This window comes from Acomys russatus, chromosome 32 (genome assembly GCF_903995435.1).
Source record: "Acomys russatus chromosome 32, mAcoRus1.1, whole genome shotgun sequence".
NCBI classification, from domain to species: Eukaryota; Metazoa; Chordata; class Mammalia; order Rodentia; family Muridae; genus Acomys; species Acomys russatus.
Genome location: NC_067168.1, coordinates 47,197,348 through 47,217,076, shown reverse-complemented (window position 1 = coordinate 47,217,076; position 19,729 = coordinate 47,197,348). Strand labels below are relative to the sequence as shown.

Below are 19,729 nucleotides of genomic sequence, written 5' to 3'. Positions count from 1 at the left end.
TCCAGGGTAAATAAACACCAAGACCCTTTGATCTGGGAGGAGACATGGTCCCCTGACTTTTGGGCAGGTAACATGGTTTTGGGGGAGGGGAGGTGGAGGGAGATGTGAGATGCAGAGCTGACAGTCCCTCCTAGATGTGACCAAGGTAGAAACATGAGAATGGCATCTGGATGCGAGGGATGCTGGGGCTGCCCCTGGCCTTGATGGGCTGGAAGGGGAGATGCAGGACAGTTAAAAAGGACTTGCAGCCTGAGTGTGAGGAGGAGGAGCTGAGATTTGGGATGCTGGTGTGGCCTGCTCCTGTGCAGTGCACGTCCTCTATAGGAAGATGTTTAGAAAAGGTCTGAGTCACAGCAGCCACGGGAAGGGGCAGCACCAGGCCCGTGTCTCCCTCTGTCTAGGTTGTCAGGAGAGCCAGGGAAGTGGCAGGTGAACACTGGCTGCCGCCCGCCCAGAGCAGGGTACACCCACCTGTCTCACCATTGTATCTGCCTATGACCCTGACCTAGGCGGGGTGACAGCGCCAGCAGTAACGGATTATAAGCAGGAGAGGATGCTGCTTACTGCCCACTCACCCTGTCACTGCCCACTCACCCTGTCACTGCCCACTCACCCCGTCACTCTGCTCACTCACCCCGTCACTGCCCACTCACCCCGTCACTGCCCACTCATCCCATCATACTGCCCACTCACCCTGTCACTTCCCACTCACCCTGTCACTGCCCACTCACCCCGTCACTCTGCTCACTCACCCCGTCACTGCCCACTCACCCCGTCACTGCCCACTCACCCTGTCACTGCCCACTCACCCTGTCACTGACCACTCACCCCGTCACTGCCCACTCACCCTGTAACTGCCCACTCACCCTGTCACTGCCCACTCACCCTGTCACTGACCACTCACCCCGTCACTGACCACTCACCCCGTCACTGCCCACTCACCCTGTCACTGCCCACTCACCCTGTCACTGCCCACTCACCCCGTCACACTGCCCACTCACCCCGTCACTGCCCACTCACCCTGTCACTGACCACTCACCCTGTCACTGACCACTCACCCCGTCACACTGCCCACTCACCCCGTTACTGCCCACTCACCCCATCACACTGCCCACTCACCCCGTCACTGCCCACTCACCCTGTCACTGCCCACTCACCCTGTCACTGCCCACTCACCCCATCACTGCCCACTCACCCCGTCACTGCCCACTCACCCTGTCACTGCCCACTCACCCTGTCACTGCCCACTCACCCCATCACTCTGCTCACTCACCCCGTCACTGCCCACTCACCCCGTCACTGCCCACTCACCCTGTCACTGCCCACTCACCCCGTCACTGCCCACTCACCCCATCACTGCCCACTCACCCCATCACACTGCCCACTCACCCCATCACTGCCCACTCACCCCGTCACTGCCCACTCACCCCGTCACACTGCCCACTCACCCCGTCACTGCCCACTCACCCTGTCACTGACCACTCACCCCATGTCACTGACCACTCACCCCGTCACTGACCACTCACCCTGTCACTGCCCACTCACCCTGTCACTGCCCACTCACCCCATCACACTGCCCACTCACCCCGTCACTGCCCACTCACCCTGTCACTGCCCACTCACCCTGTCACTGCCCACTCACCCCGTCACACTGACCACTCACCCCGTCACTGCCCACTCACCCTGTCACTGACCACTCACCCTGTCACTGACCACTCACCCCGTCACACTGCCCACTCACCCCGTCACTGACCACTCACCCTGTCACTGACCACTCACCCCATCACACTGCCCACTCACCCCATCACACTGCCCACTCACCCTGTCACTGACCACTCACCCTGTCACTGCCCACTCACCCCATCACACTGACCACTCACCCCGTCACACTGACCACTCACCCCGTCACTGCCCATGCCCAGCCCCTCTTCGAGCTCCAGAACACACACCAGGACCTATTCTCTTCTCAGCAGCTCCTGCTCCCCTCAGTTGTCCAGCTGTGTTCTGCTGTGTCCCCTCTCCCACATCTCAGTAGGCAGCAGCCTGTCCCCTGCTGGGGTGCCACTCCTCAGGAACAAAAAGTGTCTTACTCTGCTTCACCCGAGCCTGTCATAGTCCCAGACACGTGCTAGAGGCCCACAGGACACACAGGAGGAAAGAACAAGGGGCTCAGAAAACGTGGGCAGCATGTGAGCTTCCAGCTCACTGCAGACAGAGGCGGGTACAGAGGGCAGAGGAGCCCCCTCCCCACACCTCAGGGATGTCACAGAAGCTCTGCTAGCTGTGTGGTCCCGTGTCAGCCCCAACAGCGCTGTGTCTATTAGAAACCACAAACAAAACACAGGAAAGTGGATGCGAGCCATTTAGGTTAAGGAATTGGTTTGATGGACTTGTATGGCCATCTAATTATCTGCTCTCTCGTTGCTTCTCTCTCTCTCTCTCTCTCTCTCTCTCTCTCTCTCTCTCTCTGTGTGTGTGTGTGTGTGTGTGTGTGTGTAGACAATTGCAAGAGTCACTTCCACTCTGGCTTTTGTCTGCTGAGCCATCTTGCTGCTGCTACTGCTGTTCATGTCATAAAGCTGTCCCGCAGAGCTGTCTACCACGTGCCTCTCAGGAGAAGGGGGAGCTGGGCCTGCCTGGGGTCGGCCATGTTTCCTCGCTTGTTTCTGGGCCCTCTAACAACTGTGCCTGCCCCCACGTCTCTGCAGTGAGCGGGGTCCAAGTTGCCCTGCGCTGCTGCGAGCATAGTCTGCTTCATTCTCATTCTTGTTGTTATATTACAGAAACTGGCCAGCGAGCGGGAGGCCCTCCAGGCAGAGCTGGAGAGCCTGAGGAGCAAGTGCGAGGGCATGCGCGCACGCAACAAGGTGCTGTCCAGCGAGGTGAAGACCCTCAGGAGCCAGATGGTGACCCTGGTGGAGAAGGGCAGGCATGATGATGAGCTGATTGATGCCCTCATGGTACGCAGGCCCAAGGTGGAGACAGAGAGAGAGAGAGCCACCCTAGAGAGAGAGAGCCACTCTAGAGAGAGAGCCACCCTAGAGAGAGAGACACCCTAGAGAGCCACCCTAGAGAGAGAGAGAGACACCCTAGAGAGAGACACCCTAGAGAGAGACACCCTAGAGAGAGAGACACCCTAGAGGGAGAGAGAGCCACCCTAGAGAGAGACACCCTAGAGAGAGAGACACCCTAGAGAGAGAGAGACACCCTAGAGAGCCACCCTAGAGAAAGAGCCACCCTAGAGAGAGAGAGAGACACCCTAGAGAGAGAGAGACACCCTAGAGAGAGACACCCTAGAGAGAGAGAGAGACACCCTAGAGAAAGAGACACCCTGGAAGTAGGGAGAGCTGAGCCACCCAGTGTGCTTCCTACACTGAAGTCCAGAGTGCTTGAGGGACATGGCTTGGACTCTGCTACCCTTGGCCTTGGGACCCCAGGTGAGATGGGCCTCTGTAATGGGGAGGAGCTAGGGTGCACTTTTAGGGGCAAGTGGACTGGAGGGTAGGCCTGCCCCTATGGGCACCTCACTAATGGCTCTGCACCTTGGGTGTTCCAAATCTCCATTTTTTTTTCCAGAAATGAAAATAGGTGCCCTCTCCTGCACCAAGTTGTTCTGTCCTTCCTCTTTGCCCCAAAGCAGGGAGCCTCTGTCCTTAGAGTCTCTTTGGGGACATGTTCAAGGGACTGGGGCTCAAGCCGGGAGCTGATAGACTTCTTGTGAGATGTACAGGATCAGATCTTTGCACTCACATGTCTGCCTTCCAGCTGGCCACCTAGCCACTGAGCTGCCATCTGGAACCTAAAGGCCACCTGTCCTCTGTGGTCCCAGTCCCCCAGGAAGGGATCCGAGGCTCGAAGGCATCAGAGTTGAGCCTTGTGTCCCTTGGGGAAGGTATTTCTGGTTCTCAGAGGGGTAGCTAGTGTCCCCTGCTAAGATCCTCTTGGATGAAGGAAAGTTGAATGTCTCAGGGGACTGCTCCTGTCCTTCCTGCCCCAAATGGCCCGCACCTGCCTCTAACTGCCCTCTGGCTTGGCCCCAGGACCAACTAAAGCAACTGCAGGACATTCTGGGCAGCCTGAGTGAGCAGGAGGCATCGAGACGCATGTCTCAGCACCACCAGGACCAGAAGGTCAACAGTGAGGCCCAGCGGAGCAGCAGCCTGGTGGCCCAGCTGCGGGCCATGGTGGCTGACCGTGAGGCCAAGGTGCGGCAGCTGGAGCTGGAGATCGGTCAACTCAGTGTACAGGTGAGCAGGGGCCAGCCGGGCCAGCGGGTCTGCCCACATAGCTCCTTCCGCCTCCTTACACTGAGCTCAGCCCTGGCCACACTGAGTCATCCTGTTTCCGTGTGGACTCTGCTCCCCTCTAGTTCTAACTCTGAACACACTTTTCTTCCCTGAACCACAAGCCCCTGTCTACAGCCACCCCACCCCAAGCATGTCTGATCTTGTCTAAAACGCCACCCTGACCACGTCCCTGCTCCGCTTCCTGTCACCCTCAGCTTTACCAGGATCAAGAGGATCCAGACTCCTACGAGCTCTCCCTCTCCCGTCTGCAGCTGAGGCCCTCAACCTCATGATGTTGTGCGGCAGCTGCTGCTCCAGCCATTGTCACTACACAGTAGTCAGTAGGATGGCCACACCTTTTTTAAATTAAAAAAATTAAAATCTTTGACAATGCCATACATGTATACAAGATATTTGGGTCATTTTCATACTCCACGTTAGTTACCCCCCCCCCCCGAATCCCTCCTCACAGGTTCTCCTGTTTTCATGTCGTGGGGGAGAGGGGAGGGAGAGAGAGACCTACTGAGTTTAATTAGGGTTGTGTTAGCATTCAGGGGTTTGTAACTGGAGCCAACTCACCTGCTAGATGAAGAAAGCTAGCCTCCCCGCCAGCACCGATGTCAGCTGTCAGTAGTTCCTCAGAACATTCTGTGCGGGCCTTGTATAGGTAACCACAGCTGGTATGAGGGCACGAGTACAGCAGTCATGTCTGCAAGACAGTGTCGCCCAGCCCTCCTCCCATCCTCCTTCCCTGCTTGTGTCCCCTGTCCTTCAGTGGTCCCTGAGCCTTGGAAGGGGATATAGGTGTCCGGTTTAGGGCTGAGCACCAGGCACTCGTCCTCGGCACTTGGACCAGTCAGAAGTCTCTGTAACTATCACCCACTGCAAGCAGAGGCTTCTCTGACCAAGGCTGAAGCCAGCACTAACCTACGGGCATAGCATACTCAGAAGGCAGCGTGACACCGTGTCCACTTAGTGAAACAGCAGTAAGAGTCCTTCCTGTGGCCTGTGATTTCCCAGCCATAGGCTTTGTCCATGTTTACAGCATCAGGCACAAAAATCCAGCCTGCGGAGCTGGCCTCAAATACAGTAAAAAATGAACTGTTATCCTCGCCCCTCCCCCCTCCCATTCCCCCTTCCCCATCTTCCCCGACTCCCCCACCCCCGAGTGATGCCACTGTTGCACCAGCGGGCACATCCTGTCTGGCAGGCTGATACCGTATCTTGTAGGATCACAATTAGGTCTGACCTTTGATGGCTCTTCTCCCCCAGAACTGTCACATCACCTTCTGGCACCACAGCAGACACTCCCAGCTTTTCTCTAGCTTGTAACCAAAGTGTGTGATGTCTTCATAGGCAGGGCCTTATGGTCTAACTATGCTGGACAGCAGTGCTGATGACCTGTGTTGTGGGGGGCTGTGCAGGAGGTCTCACCTGCCTGGTGCTACAGTGTTCACGTAATAGCCTATGGACCCCCGTAGCTGCGTTGTCTGCTCATGCAGGGCACCTCTTCTTATTCTTAACTGTTGTGTTTTAATTAGCTTACAAAGCAGTGTTTTCCATGTGGCCTTTTCGTCATCCTTGGTTTTAGTTATTCCCCGCATCTAACTCCTGCTTGACTATTCTCCACGACCACATTTCACTCAGATGCCGGGCACCAGTGTCACCGAGTCTCCTGTCACCACTCCCCTTTCTGCACGTTCCTCACTCAGCTCCTTCTCACAGGGCCTCGTACATGCCTTCCTCCGTCCTCTCCCCTGCTCCACCCTGGCCAACTGCTGCTCAGGATGCAAGTGTCTTCGGGCTCCTTCAGGAAGCCCTGGGCTCTGTGCTGGGTCTTGGGCCTCTTTTAGCTCCCAGGTGACTTCACTCTGTCCTCATACCACGTGCCTGCGTTTTCCCTTGAACTTCCCTCAAAAGGCACAGGTTACAGCACCTTGGTGCCTGCTGTGGGACCATGCTAAGCTCCAGTAGATGACGTGTTGGGTTGGACCTGGGAGCCTGCCCAGGGTGGCTCAGTCAGGTGCTCAGGGACCCCTCCTGAAAGCTGCTCTCTGTGATAGAAAACTCTTGCCCTTTAGTCCTGCTGTGGTGGTGGAACTGTGTTATATGACAGCCCTGCCCGTGTTTCTAGTACCCTGGGTCTAGTCAAAGCTGCAAGAGCTCCCACCTCTCCCAGCCGTGTCCAGGATAGCCTGGGCTGCAGAGCTGGCTGAGGGAGAGCTTTGGGCATCATGCGGGGGCATACCACCTTGCAGTCTTCAGTCCTGGGGCCCTTGGGTGGAGTGCATGGAACATTCTAGCATCGTCACCTTACTTCTGTCCTTGGTCCAGGTACCTAAAAGAAGATAGATTCTATCTCAAGGTTTCCAGTCAGCTGGTAACCAAGCTCCACTCACCTGAGGCAATTGCACGTTCCAATTTTCTCAGAACTCCTGGGGACATACCATGCCAAGCTATTAGAAGCCACACTCACTGTTGCCCTTTGATGGTGGCCCAACCACTGTTAAGGATCTTCTGGTACCCAAGAGAAGGAGGGTCTAAAAGAGGGAGGAGTCTGGGATGCCCTACTCCCCACATAGTCTCTGGCCCTCCAGTCATCCCAAGTGTTAGGACTGATGGTGACACTGACCTCTGGTCCCACTATGTGTGTGGTGCCACCCAGGAAAGAAGGCCTTCACAGATGTTTGCCTCGACATCTGTGGCTCTGGCCTGCCCTGTCCTCATACCTCCCTGTGGCCCCAGCCTGTGCTGGTCTCACTCTGGAGCCTCCTTCTGAACAGAGGCATTGTGAGATGGCATTGTTATGCCGGCAGTGTCTCCCCTGCCTGGGCCAGCATTCACCCTGAAGAGAAGATCCTTTCATACTCCTGAAAGCTGGACCCTAGCCAAGGCGCTTTCCAGCCTTCCCCAGGCCTCTGCACCAAAGCTCTGACATCCAACCTCACATCTGTTCCCTGCAGTATCTTCACAGTAAAGGAGGGGGTGAGGGGGCCAGCCCCACCCATGCCAGGTTCCCTGAGGACCAGACCCCAATAACCAACTCTCCAGCCTCGGCAGGCGATCATGGTGGCAGGCTCGGATCCTCCCGGTAAGGAAAACAGCACAGAGGGATCCTGAGGACTTGTTTGTTGCTTTTGTCTTATTTTTTTAAGACAGGGTTTCTCTGTGTAGCCCTGGCTGTCCTGGACTCACTTTTTGTATACTATCTTATGGAGAGCCCCTGAGTGCAATTTTGTTTTGTTTTATTTATTCTGAGACAGGCTCTCACTATGTAACCCTGGCTGGTCTGGAACTTGATATGTAAACAAGGCTGTCCTTGAACTTACCGAGATCCTCCTGCCTCTGTATCCTGGGTCCTGGGATTAGAGTCACATGCCACTATCTCTGCCTTTTTGTTTTTGACACAGGGTATCCCAGGCTGGCCTTGAATTTGAGATGTAGCCAAGAATGACTCCGAGCTCCTGATCCTCCTGCCTCTACCTCCCTGGTGCCAGGGTTAGATATGTGCCACCACCCGCTTATGTGAAACTGAGGTTGAAAACAAGCATCTCTCACATACACACAAACACACACCACACACACCACACACACACACTCTCCCTCTCACACACACACACACATGCACGCACACATACACACAAACATACACCACACACACCACATACTCTCTCTCTCACACACACACACACACGCACACATGCACGCACACATGCACGCACACATGCACACAAACACACATGCACAAGCGCGCGTGCGAACACACAACACAGTCTGAAGAGGGCTGCCTTGCTGTTGCTCATCTGACCCTCTCGTTCTGTTGCCTCTTCCTGTCAGGAAGGAGCTGCCAGGCCTGGCTTTCATCACATTCCAGCTCTTGCTGCTGAGCCCCTGTCCAGCCTCCTGCGCCAGCCTCTGCATGCACTCAGTCCTAAGTCTGTCAGACTCACTGCTGTGGATCGCATGGGCTCTGTTTTATCTTGAGAAGGAAGGACAGCCAATCTATAGGGAAACCATGAGCCCACATGGCTGGCTCCATGACTCCCTCGGTCCTGTCCACTGTAAGGCCCAGCAGAGCCCACTCCTTCCCTGCTAATGTCTCCCCTCTGCCTCCACACAGCTCTGTGACCAGCCTGGGCCACACACTGGTGGAGTCTGCTCTCACGAGGCCATCCCTGACTAGTCCCCATGGGACCTCACCCAGGTAGGATACAGAACTCCTTAGCTGTTAGCTTCCCCTGCACAGCCTCCTCAGCCCACTGTGGGGACAGAGGACTGAGGCAAAGTCCAGGCAATCTTCCAGGGTTACATAAGGCCAGAGAGGCTTGTGGCAGGGCCACCTGATAGAGTAAACAGCTTCAGAGCCAGAGCTTGGCCCCAGCGGCCAGGCTGGGTCTCTCCCCTGCTACTATGGAGTCAGCATGGCTCCCTGGCCTGGCCCCAGCATCCACTGAGAAACCTTCTCCAAGGTCCCCACACGAAGTCACTGATATCCCCTCAGCTCTCTGGGCCCCTGCTTTGTGCCTGTAAGTAGGCTTGAGGCTTAAATGCTCCCTTTGTTCTACTTGCGGGCTCATAAACAAAGGATGGCTTGTCCTGCCTCTGAGTTCTACCCACTGTCCACTGGAGACTCCTGCTCTCAGCACCCCATGCAGGTCAGCTCGGTCCAGGCAAGGCCTCAAGTGGGCCCACTCTCACTTAAGATTTACCATATAGCTATAAAACAAGTTGGCCTGTCTCTGGAAGTGTCTGTGACACTTCAGACTATTACAGGGACCATCAGCCACTTGACTCTGGCAGGGAACCAGGCCCTAGAAGCCATGTCCATAGGAATTGGCAGCTGGTGGGGCCCAGTGACCCAGCAGAGCCAGACATGGTGGCTGGGTTTCCCTGCCCTCTGGCCATCTCAGAACCTCCAAATACCCCAACCCTCCTGCCATTGTACGGGGATGTGTATGTCTTTGAACTTCACATGACCTCTGCCCTCTGCCCTCTGCCCTCCACTCTGACCCCAGGTTCTCAGACTCCCCAGAACAAAAAGGCTGGCAGGCACAAGCTGCAGAGATGAAGGCCCTTTGGCAGGCTGCTGAGGTGGAGCGGGACCGTCTCAATGAGTTTGTCACTGTCCTCCAGAAGCGGTAACGCACCTAGCCAGCTGTCCTTGTCACAACCACAACTCACACACCCCTTCAGGGCCCACAGCTCTGGGTTCTGTCATCGTGGTAGGATTTGTCCTCAGGGACACACCACAAGGGGTGGTTAAGTTCTGTGAAGTGTAGCTATCCTCCCCGAGCTGCCAGAGAGCCTGATGCTAGGAACAGGGTGGGGGTGGGGGTGGGGGTGGGGGTGGGGGGGAGGGGGGAGTGGCTGAGGTAAGAAGCTGAGGTTCTGAGAGGCAAGAGGGAGCGTGCAGCCAAGGCGCCCACAGGTCCAGCTGTCTCCAGAGGGCTGCTGACAGGTTCCACTCAATCAGTGCCCCTGCACAAGTGACCCATATGGCAAGGACTGCAGGTAGCCAGGCCAGCATGGGGCACGCCACGTGACCTCTGTCCTAAAAACACAAAGGACATGGGCAAGCTCCTGTCCTCACAGCAGTGTCAGGTGGCAGTCAAGGCTCTTTGGTGACAGATAACAGAAACCAGTTCTGCCTAAGCTTAGTGGAAGGGAGACCTGGGAAGTGCTGTAAAGTACTGAAGGGCAGAGAGGCCCCAGCGGGAGCAGCGGCCTCGGGGCAGGAGCCTCAGGGACAGGAGCCGGGACGTTGCTGTTGTGTTCATGTTTTCGGAGAGTTTTAGGCTTTTGACCACCCCCTAGAGAGGGCAGCCAGGCTGGAGGTACCTTCAAGTGCTCAAAGAATTGGAGGGATTACTGAAGGAAACCAGGGTGTCGCAGCCAAGGGCGCTGGGGTGCCCAGTACAGAAGCAGAAAGAGCTGCACACGCAGGTTCTCTCAGGATTGCGGTCACGTCTGTCAAAGGCAGCCGTGTCCTCTACCTGGGGCTTTGGCCCCCTAAGTCACGTCTGTGACTGGAGGGGCTTCAAGCACAGTGGTCAGTCCTTCAGAAACCCTGTACCTCACTGGGAGCCGCTCCACATGACAGAACATGATGTCAGCGACTGCACTCCCGTGGTCGCCTTCTGTCACAAGTAGAGCAGGTGACTCAGTCCCCCACGTTGCCTTTTCCTCCACCTGAAGTAGCCTGTCCTAGGGCTTCCCCACAGAGCTGGGCAATCGGCCAAGACGTGTATAAGGGGGCAGTCTATAAACCAAGTGCGCCTCTGTCAGCTGATGCCCTGTGTCGCCCAGAGCCGCTGTGAGGCCCATTGGCCAGGATGTGTCATCTTCACTCTTGGGCATCAGCAGGAAAAGGTCCCCAAGCCAGGCCCTCTCCCCATCCCCCTGCAGCTTCTGGTTGCCTCAGCCTGTCCTCGCTGTGTTCCCAGAGAGACTGCTCTGCTCAGCTGGGACCCCCCCTCACCCCAGGGTGCAGTCAGGAAGGGCCCTGACTGACAGGCTGTGGCATCTGGGTGCGCTGACCTCAGCTGCTTCCTCCTTTCTCTTCAGACCTGGATCCAGTGTCTGAGAAATAACCTCTTTCTTAGATTTTTATCCATTAAAAATAGTTTGGATCTTTTTATGCATGTGTATACCTGTGCCTGTGCATGCATGGCGTGCATGCGCATGCCTGCACACATGCATGTGCAGGTGAGAGAGCATGTGCCAGGACAGAGGCAGCTTTCAGAACTGCTTATCTCCTTCTACCACATGGATTCTGGGGCCTGGCTGAGGGGTCAGGCTTGGCAGCAGTGCCTTTACCTGCTGAGCCACCTCTCTCCTTGTTTACAGTGAGAGGGGCTGTCTCCCATGACAGAGGCTGCTAGACATGTCTCTTTAAGAATGTAGTTGGCTTTGGTGTTGTGTTTTGCTTTGTGATAACAGCTCAGATGTAGCCCAGGCTGGCCTTGAACTCATGACCCACCCTCCTGTCTCTGCTTCTGCCTCATCCTCTGACCCCCAGCATTGGGTATTTTCTATGTCTCAACTTTTGCTATTTTTGTCTCTCCCCTCTTTCTGCTCTGTTTCTCCCCTCTTTCCTCATGACAGGCCAGGACTGTGTTCCTAGCACCGTCTTGGCTTTTAGCACAAAGCTCCCTCGGCCACTCGGCAGCTCCCACCTGTACTGTAGCCCCCCCTGGGTCTCCTTCTGTCACTGTCTTCTGATGTGTCTCTTCCTGCAAGTGAGTGTCCAAGCCTCAGTCCATTTCCTCCTGCCTCTCCCAGGTGCACACCCTAGTCAGGACAGGCACAGAAATGCCAGCTCTCTGGGTCTTTGTTTTAAAAATATTTTATAGTGCCTTTCTCTTAAATGAGAACTTAGAGAAATATGGGGCTTAGAATTCTAAAGAGACGGAACTACCACGAACCCCATTTTAATAACCGTATTTTGTTTAAAATCTGTTTTTGTTTTTTTGTAGCTCAGGCTGGCCTCCCTATGTAGGTGAGGCTAACCCTCCTGCTTCTCTCTCTCCAGTGGCATTTTTGCCTGCTTACTTTTCTCCTCTTCTAATCATGTTATGCTTACTTAGTTCTTTCCCAAAGCTATTCTTCCTTTAAAAGCTATTCTATTATTGTTCACAGCTTTTCATTTTTGTGGTTGGGGGGGGCTGTCATTTGTTTGTTGGGGACAGAGTGTGTTGGCATGAACTTTTCATCCCAGAGCTGGGAGGAGACAAGGGATGGGTGCCTGAGGCTTTCTGCAGCTGAGTCTACTTGGTCACTTCCAGGCCAGTAAGAAACTCTGTCTTGAAAAAGATGTGGATGGTGTCTGAGGAGGGACACCAAGGTTGACCCATGGCCTCTACATGGGTAAGCACATGCATCTTTATACACACACACACACACACATGCACGTATGTGCACACATGCACACACACTTGCACATTCACACACATATACACACTATGGAAACTCACATTGTGCTTTGCCATTTTCCATGATGACAGCTGTTGGTTTCCTGAGTGAGTGTAAATGGAATCCACAGTTAAACAAAACACATTCCTGAAACATTCCAGAACATTCCTGAAAGAGCAGAGACAAAAGCTTTCCTGCATCACATGAGTCAGCTTCACACTCCTGTTTCACTCCATAAGCAGAGTGACAGTGGCCTTGGATTTGTTTGTTTTTAAATTTTTAATTTGTTATAAATATTTAAACGGCACCATGCATTATGCATGATCTGCTTCTCGCCGCACGGTCCTCCTCCTCCTCCTCCTCGACAGCTCTCTGCACGGCTGTGCAGGTGATGTCATGCTTCCTAAGTTACTTGTCATCGCTGCGTCTGAGTTACCGGCTTCGAGTTTTCACAGACTTCCGTGTATTAAAGTTGTTTACTTCTGTCCTTATTTTACCTAGAAGTTTTTGTGGTTGGTTGTTTGTTTTTGAGAGACAGGGCCTCAGGCTCGCTGTGCAGAGACCATACTCCCTGCCTCCCAGTGCTGTGGCTAAGGTGGCATTTTGTTTTATTTTGCTGTGGTGCTGGAGATGAAGCCAGGGGCAACCCCGCCACCGAGCTACACCCTCTGCAGAAAGGATGTTACACACAGAAAGGGTGTCACACACAGAAAGGATGTCACACACAGAAAGGATGTCACACACAGAAAGGATGTCACACACAGAAAGGGTGTTACACACACAGAAAGAGTGTCACACACAGAAAGGGTGTCACACACAGAAAGGATGTTACACACAGAAAGGGTGTCACACACAGAAAGGGTGTTACACACACAGAAAGGGTGTCACACACAGAAAGGATGTCACACACAGAAAGGGTGTTACACACACAGAAAGGGTGTTACACACACAGAAAGGGTATCACACACAGAAAGGGTATCACACACAGAAAGGATGTCACACACAGAAAGGGTGTTACACACAGAAAGGGTATCACACACAGAAAGGGTATCACACACAGAAAGGGTATCACACATAGAAAGGGTGTTACACATAGAAAGGGTATCACACACAGAAAGAATGTCACGCAGAAAGGATGTGTCACACAGAAAGAGTGTTACACACAGAAGGGATGTTACATACAGAAAGGATGTTGCACACACAGAAAGGGTGTCACACATAGAAAGGGTGTTACACACAGAAAGGGTGTCACACACAGAAAGGGTGTCACACACAGAAAGGGTGTCACAGCCTTCCAGACAGATTCTGATGCTGATGCTGCGAACTCTCCTGAGGCCAGAAGGTGGTTGTCCCAGCTGTAGCCGTCCCAGTGGGTTTGAGGTTTCCCTAGTGATGATGGATACTGAACATTTCTTTCATGATGCTGATGATAACTCATGGATCTTCTTAGAGACATAGTATTTTTTGCATACTTCATGGGGTTGTCTTGAATCCTGTTGCTGTTAAATTGCAGACTTTTCTTTCTTTCTCTGCAATTCTTGTGTTGCTTGAAGACAGCAAGTCTGCGGTGACTTGTCATGGAGTCATAAGAAACGAATTCATTTGGGCTTGTGAGATGCCTCAGTAGTAAAGGCTCATGGTTGTCTCCTGATCAACACATGCATGTGCACGCGCGTGCACACAGACACACAGACACACAGACACACCACATACACATACGTTCACAGCACACACACATGTGCACGTCACATACACAGACATACATGTGCACAGCACACAATACACACCACATACATGTATGCACATGCACACAGACATGCACACACCACATGCACATATGCACAGGTGCACATACACACACATACTGGTCTACACACATACCACAAACACATATGCACAGGTCCACACGCATGTGTGCACACACACATACACACACAATCACTGAATGAGTGGCACAGCTAAGAAGCTCTGGTCTCCCTTTAGTGCAGGGATTTTGCCTCACAGCTTCCCCTGGAGGCGTCAGCTCCCTCCTGGCTTCTGAGCTGCTGTTCACAGGATCCTTTGACCCTGCCCACCTGCCACTCAGTGTTCACACATGGTTGCTCTTCCTCAGAGTGCTTTTGCTCCAGATTCCAGGGTGGTTCCTTTATTTATCTTCAAGACCATAGATTTTTGTTTCACTTAGGACTCTTGTGTGTGTCAGGAAGGGCAAGTCCATAATTCTTGCTGAACGCACCAGGCATTTCTGATTTTCCTCATGTCAGGTGCGTGTGCTCACCTTCAGCCTGCACGTCCTGTTCTAATGCCCCACACTTTGCTGTCCCCAAGCGGATTGGCCAGCCCTGGGAACAGTTTGGGGCCTCATGTGGGGCCTCACTGGGATATGGTTAGCAGCCATGGACAGTCCTTGTTCACAGTAGCTCCTCCTGTCACCTGACACTGCCAATTTCCTTGCATGCCGCACTTTCTTCATGGCAACTTGCCCATTCTTATGTGATACTTGTGTGACAGGGAAGTCCAGTGAAGGCCATTCTAGGTGACTGTAGAACCCAGAGGCTGTGGACAAGCAGGGCACACATGCCGCTGCCCCCACATACGTGTCCCTCCCCCCATCCTCGGTAGAAAGCATGTGAGTCTTTGTGGGTAGGTTTTTAAGGGCCATGGGGTACCAACTCCAGACAGCATCACCACTTTATCTATTTGCATGGCTGCAGCCACCTTCCTGCCAGTGGGCTGTCCTGGTGACATCACACAGGGCAAGTCCTTGGTCTTGCTGCAAACCTCTACTAAGACAGGCACGAACCAGAGCCATCTTGCCACCGTGACAAACAGCAACCAGGATCAGCTGTGTGTTACTTTCAGCACTTACTCTCACCACCCCTCCCTGTCATCCAGGACCTTGTCCCAGCTTTGCCAATGTGACGTCATCCTTAGTGACTGCATCCTTGTCATGGTGTTGTCCTTGTCTCACTGACCCTGTGACCTGCAGGGGAGCCATGTTTGTGCTGATGGATAGAGCAGGACTGCCTTGCAGAATGGACAGAGGTGTAGGTCTGTAGCAGCCACAGGAGTCTTTCCAAAGTCTGCGCTCTCTGTGTGCCTGAGGAGCAGGGCGCTCGGCTCAGCTCGCCCGTGTTGGGGCTTGTGGCCTTTGGCCTTTGAGTTGCAGTGCTTCTTGCTTTTGAAGATAAAGTTCCAAGGAGCACGTGTCTATGGCTGCTGACTGGTCACTGGTTTTTTTGCTTAGTATTGGATTCTCTTCAGACTTCTTGCTCTTCCGGTCCTTTGTTGTCCCCTCGCCTGTGCAGAAAGATCATGCATGCCCAGCAGTCCGCCATGGATTCGGGCTGCACCTCTGATCTGCCCCTGGTCCTGTAACCTTTAGCTCGGGTTGGGTCTCAGAGATTCCTTGGCCTTCTCAGCTTATGGAGCCACAGCAAGGCTCATGGGATGGAACCAGCTTGCATGTGAGGTAATCAGGGCAGGGTTTTCAAGGGCCTTGACCTTGAAGCAGGTGGAGAGAGAGCAACTAAGAAGCAGATGACGCTAAGTCCAGGCAAACAAGGAAGTCAGGGTGCTGTTGCCCCTGTGTCTGAAAAGTCATACAAATGTGGCCGTAGAAGGCAGGGTACGGTGTCTCTGCCTGTGAATACTTTGTAGTGCATCATAGGCCCCAAAACAAGGTTATCCTGGGTGATCACTTCTCCCATAAAAGCAGAGAAAGGTTCCTACCTGGCACCATTCAAACGATGAATCAGGTCAGAGCGATTCAAAGCCAGCTTTGAAGATGGAGGGCACCTTGAAGCCAGCAGGAGGCATGGAGGAAAGGCAGCTGCTCTTGGCGCTCTGAGTGGTCTTGAAAGGAAATTCTGCCCCCACCTCGCACCACCCCACCCCACCCCACCCCCCACTGCCAGGGACTCAATCTGTGGTGCATGGAGCCTGCTGGCTTCAGACTTAGAGAGCCATGAGACACTAACTTTGTGTTGTCCTCAAGCAACTTTGTGCTAATTTTTCTCATTAGTTTCTGCTGCTCTTGTGGTGGGTGCGTTGCAGCAGCAGTAGCTATATCACCTCTGTCAGCTCCGTCAAGAAGGGAAAAGGGGACTGAGCTTGATAGGGGATAGTAAGATGAGATGACATCTTCGTCCAGCAGGGTAGGAAGCCTCAAAGCTAGGCACATGAACATCTGCAGGGGGCAGCAGAAAGTTCTAGAGGGGGCAGCAGAAACACCAGAGAGGTGGTTGCTGTGAGGATGAGGGTTCGGGTGGGGGATGGGAGCAAAGTGGTGAGACACCTGCCAGGTTTGCATTGTGAGCCTCAGAGGAGCAATGTGAATTTAAAATGCCTGTTCTGGTGTTCAAACCATGAACAAGACAAGGAGCTGAACCAGCCCCCCCATGGTGTCCCCGCCACCCCCACCCGTGCCTGCCCCCCCACGGTGTGCCCACCACCCCCACCTGTGCCTGCCAACCCCACCGTGTGCCCGCCACCCCACGGTGAGTCCGCCACCTCCACAGTGTGTCTGCTACCCCCACCGTGTGCCTGCCACCCCCACGGTGTCCCCGCCAACCCCACGGTGTCCCCGCCCCCTCCACGGTGTGCCCGCCACCCCCACGGTGTGTCTGCTACCCCCACCGTGTGCCCGCCACCCCACAGTGTGTCCGCCACCTCCACAGTGTGTCCGCCACCCCCACAGTGTCCCTGCCACCCCCACGGTGTCCCCGCCCCCCCCCACGGTGTGCCCACCACCCCCACGGTGTGTCTGCTACCCCCACCGTGTGCCCGCCACCCCACAGTGTGTCCGCCACCTCCACAGTGTGTCTGCCACCCCCACAGTGTGTTCACCCCCACAGTGTGCCCACCACTGCGGGGTCCCAGGCTTGGACAGGCTGTGAAGCTTGTGTCTGCTGGCCAGGGTGGAAGAGAGCAGCGGCAAGCTGCTGGAGGCTGAGCGGCGGCTGCAGGAGGAGCGCCAGCGCGCGGTTCTGCTGGAACAACACCTGGAAAAGATGCGCCTGGAGCCCTCCAGGACCTCGGTGTCCCAGAAGGCTGCAAGGAACAAACCAGGTAGGAGCCCAGATGGTGCCGTGACCTTGGCAGACATCTGTGCTCTTCCTCTGTGAGTGTGGGGAGCTCTGCCTGTCCTTGCTGTGGGGGCTTCTTGCCCCATATCCTACCCTGGCTCCCAGAGACTCAGGACCCAACGGATGCCATCTATCAGGAAATGGCAGTGCCCCTGCTGCATGACCTCAGCCACTACCTCATGTGCCAGCTGCCAGAGCCTTTGCTTGGCCCGGGATAAAGCCTAACTGAGCCCTGATCAAAACTGGTCTCAGGCAGACCTGGTCTGATGGGCCAGCCACAGCGGGGAAACACTAAACAGGGCTCTGGTGGACGCTCCATGCTGAAGGCTCAAGTTGCTGTCTTGGGTGTCACTCGCCTTGCATAGGTAGCTTCTGTCTCGTGGGCCAAGATGCCTGAAGGGCTCATGTGGCCTCTGCCACTCACTGGCCCATTGGGGAGCACAGCTCTCCTGCTCTCCCACCTGCCTCTGGACAGCTCAGGGGACAGATTGTGAGGCTATTTCCCTGGGCAGAAATGAGGGGCAGGGAGGAGACTGAGCACACAGGAGCCCGTAAGTACAAGGACAGCGGTGGAGCTCAGCTAAGTTCAAATGAGGCCAGGGGGACACAGAGGCTCTCAGTCAGTGGTCCAGCCACAGTGGCTCTGAGGACGAAAGTGACTCCACTGTCCTCGCAGTGTCAGGGCAGTGCTGTCTCTTTGTGCCACCTAGGAGAGAGGTCCAAGGTTTACCCAAGGCCACACAGCAGGAGAGAAAGCCAGTTCTGCTAAGGCTGTGAGTTTCCTGAGGCCTTTTTAGCTCAGAATATTTTGATGCCATGACATCATCACTCAAGGTCACAAATGGCTTTGTCCTCTTTCTCTGAGCACCCAGCCTCCCAGAGCTTACTAGTGTAGAGCTGCGAGGCTGCGTGGAAGCCAGTGGGGGAGCCAGAATGTGGGTGTCAGAAACAGTAGGAGCCAAGTAACAGAAATGAGAGTGGAGGTGGGTGGCCAGGTGAGGATCGCCACGCACAAGCAGGCAGAGCCAGGGCTGGAGGTGTGGCGAGCAGTCTGGGGAGGCTTCCCGAAACCCTGCAGGAGAGGGAGGAGGGGGCGCTTGCATAGTTCTGATCTCACTACAGAAAGTGGCTGCCGTCCCTCCGCAGGTCCACCTGCTACCAGCACTAGACACAGCTCAGCTGGGAGCGCCAAGAAAGACTCGTCCCCCACACAGCTCTCTGACATGCCTGCGGAGTCCCAGATAGAGGAGCTGACCGCCAGGTGCTTCCTGCCCAGCCTTCCGGAAATGGTAGAGATGGCCGTATGGAGGCTTCCGGGGCAGAGAGAAGTCCCTCACCCTTGCACTGAGGACCTCTGCTTGCCCTGAAGGATGGTTATGCTAGGACTGGCCTGCGGGGGTTTCCACAGTAACCTGATGGCACGAGGGTTCCAAGGGAGCTTGTATCAATACTGGGCTGCACTTCCACTTTCTCCAGCAGTTATGCCCTAAAGAGGAAGTGAGGGTGTGCCCCAGTCAGCAGAGGCTGGCACAGCACACACAAAGCCCTGGGTTCCAGCCTCAGTGCTGTGTACAAGGGCGTGAGGTGCACACCTGTAGGCCACACTCCAGCAGTGGCGGAGGCAGGACAATCAGCTCAATTGAGCTCACCCCTGGCCACTTATTGAGCTTGAGGTCAGCCTTGAGTACGTATCTGCTTGTCTCAAAAAGTATGGTAGAAGAAAAACCAAAACAAGACAAAAAGGAGGGCACATAGAAATCCAGGTAGCTGAGGCTACTGGAGCGTCTGGGTCAGTACTGTGGGTGGGCCCAGAGAAAGGCTCACTTGGTATGTGTCCCTTGGGGGTCCAGAGAAGAAGGGGCAGGTGGCAGGGGACCTTCCACCTGTACCACAGCCTCTTCTCCAGGCCCTGGGCCCCAAGACACCTGCTGGCTCTGCGCACTTAGCCCCATCTCCCTCTGGTTCAGGCTGGCCATCCAAATGGAAGAGAATGGAATCCTGAGGGACGCCCTGGGCAGCGCCCTGCGTGGGAAGGAGGAGGACTTCCGCATGTACCACCAGACCCTGGGCCAGGTGAAGGGGGTCTTCCTGCAGGCCCTGCGGAAGCAGAAAGCCAGCAAGCAGTAGACACAACGGCTGCCTCAGCTCCCGGATGACAGAGCCCTTGGAGGACTGGCCCCACTAGTGCAGGCAGCACCCACACAGCTCCTCCTCGGTCTCCTAGCTGAGCTCAGACCTGCAGAGCAGGCAAGCTGAAGATGCCTGGGCAAGGGTGGTGGCTGGCCTTAGCTGAAGCATCTCCTTAAGCGGGTGCTGTTGCCCTTGTCCTAGGGCCTCTCCAGGACCTGGCCTGCTATGGGCTTTCCACACACAGAGGAGGCCCTTGGTGCTTCCTGATGGGCCATCCCTCATAACCCCTCACTTGGGCCCTAGCACCTGCTTGGC

At 54.9% G+C, this 19,729-nt stretch overlaps 1 protein-coding gene across 1 annotated transcript in view; it reads left to right on the top strand.

Moving 5' to 3' along the window:
• Nucleotides 1–19,729, top strand: part of Ccdc13 (coiled-coil domain containing 13) — a 35,150-nt gene extending 15,421 nt beyond the window's left edge. Inside the window, exons 8-15 of the mRNA XM_051140208.1 lie at nucleotides 2,784–2,960; nucleotides 4,041–4,247; nucleotides 7,250–7,377; nucleotides 8,407–8,490; nucleotides 9,302–9,424; nucleotides 17,116–17,267; nucleotides 18,431–18,545; nucleotides 19,252–19,729. Coding sequence (XP_050996165.1) covers nucleotides 2,784–2,960; nucleotides 4,041–4,247; nucleotides 7,250–7,377; nucleotides 8,407–8,490; nucleotides 9,302–9,424; nucleotides 17,116–17,267; nucleotides 18,431–18,545; nucleotides 19,252–19,411 — 1,146 coding nt within the window. The 3' untranslated portion in view covers nucleotides 19,412–19,729. The remainder of the gene's footprint in view (nucleotides 1–2,783; nucleotides 2,961–4,040; nucleotides 4,248–7,249; nucleotides 7,378–8,406; nucleotides 8,491–9,301; nucleotides 9,425–17,115; nucleotides 17,268–18,430; nucleotides 18,546–19,251) is intronic.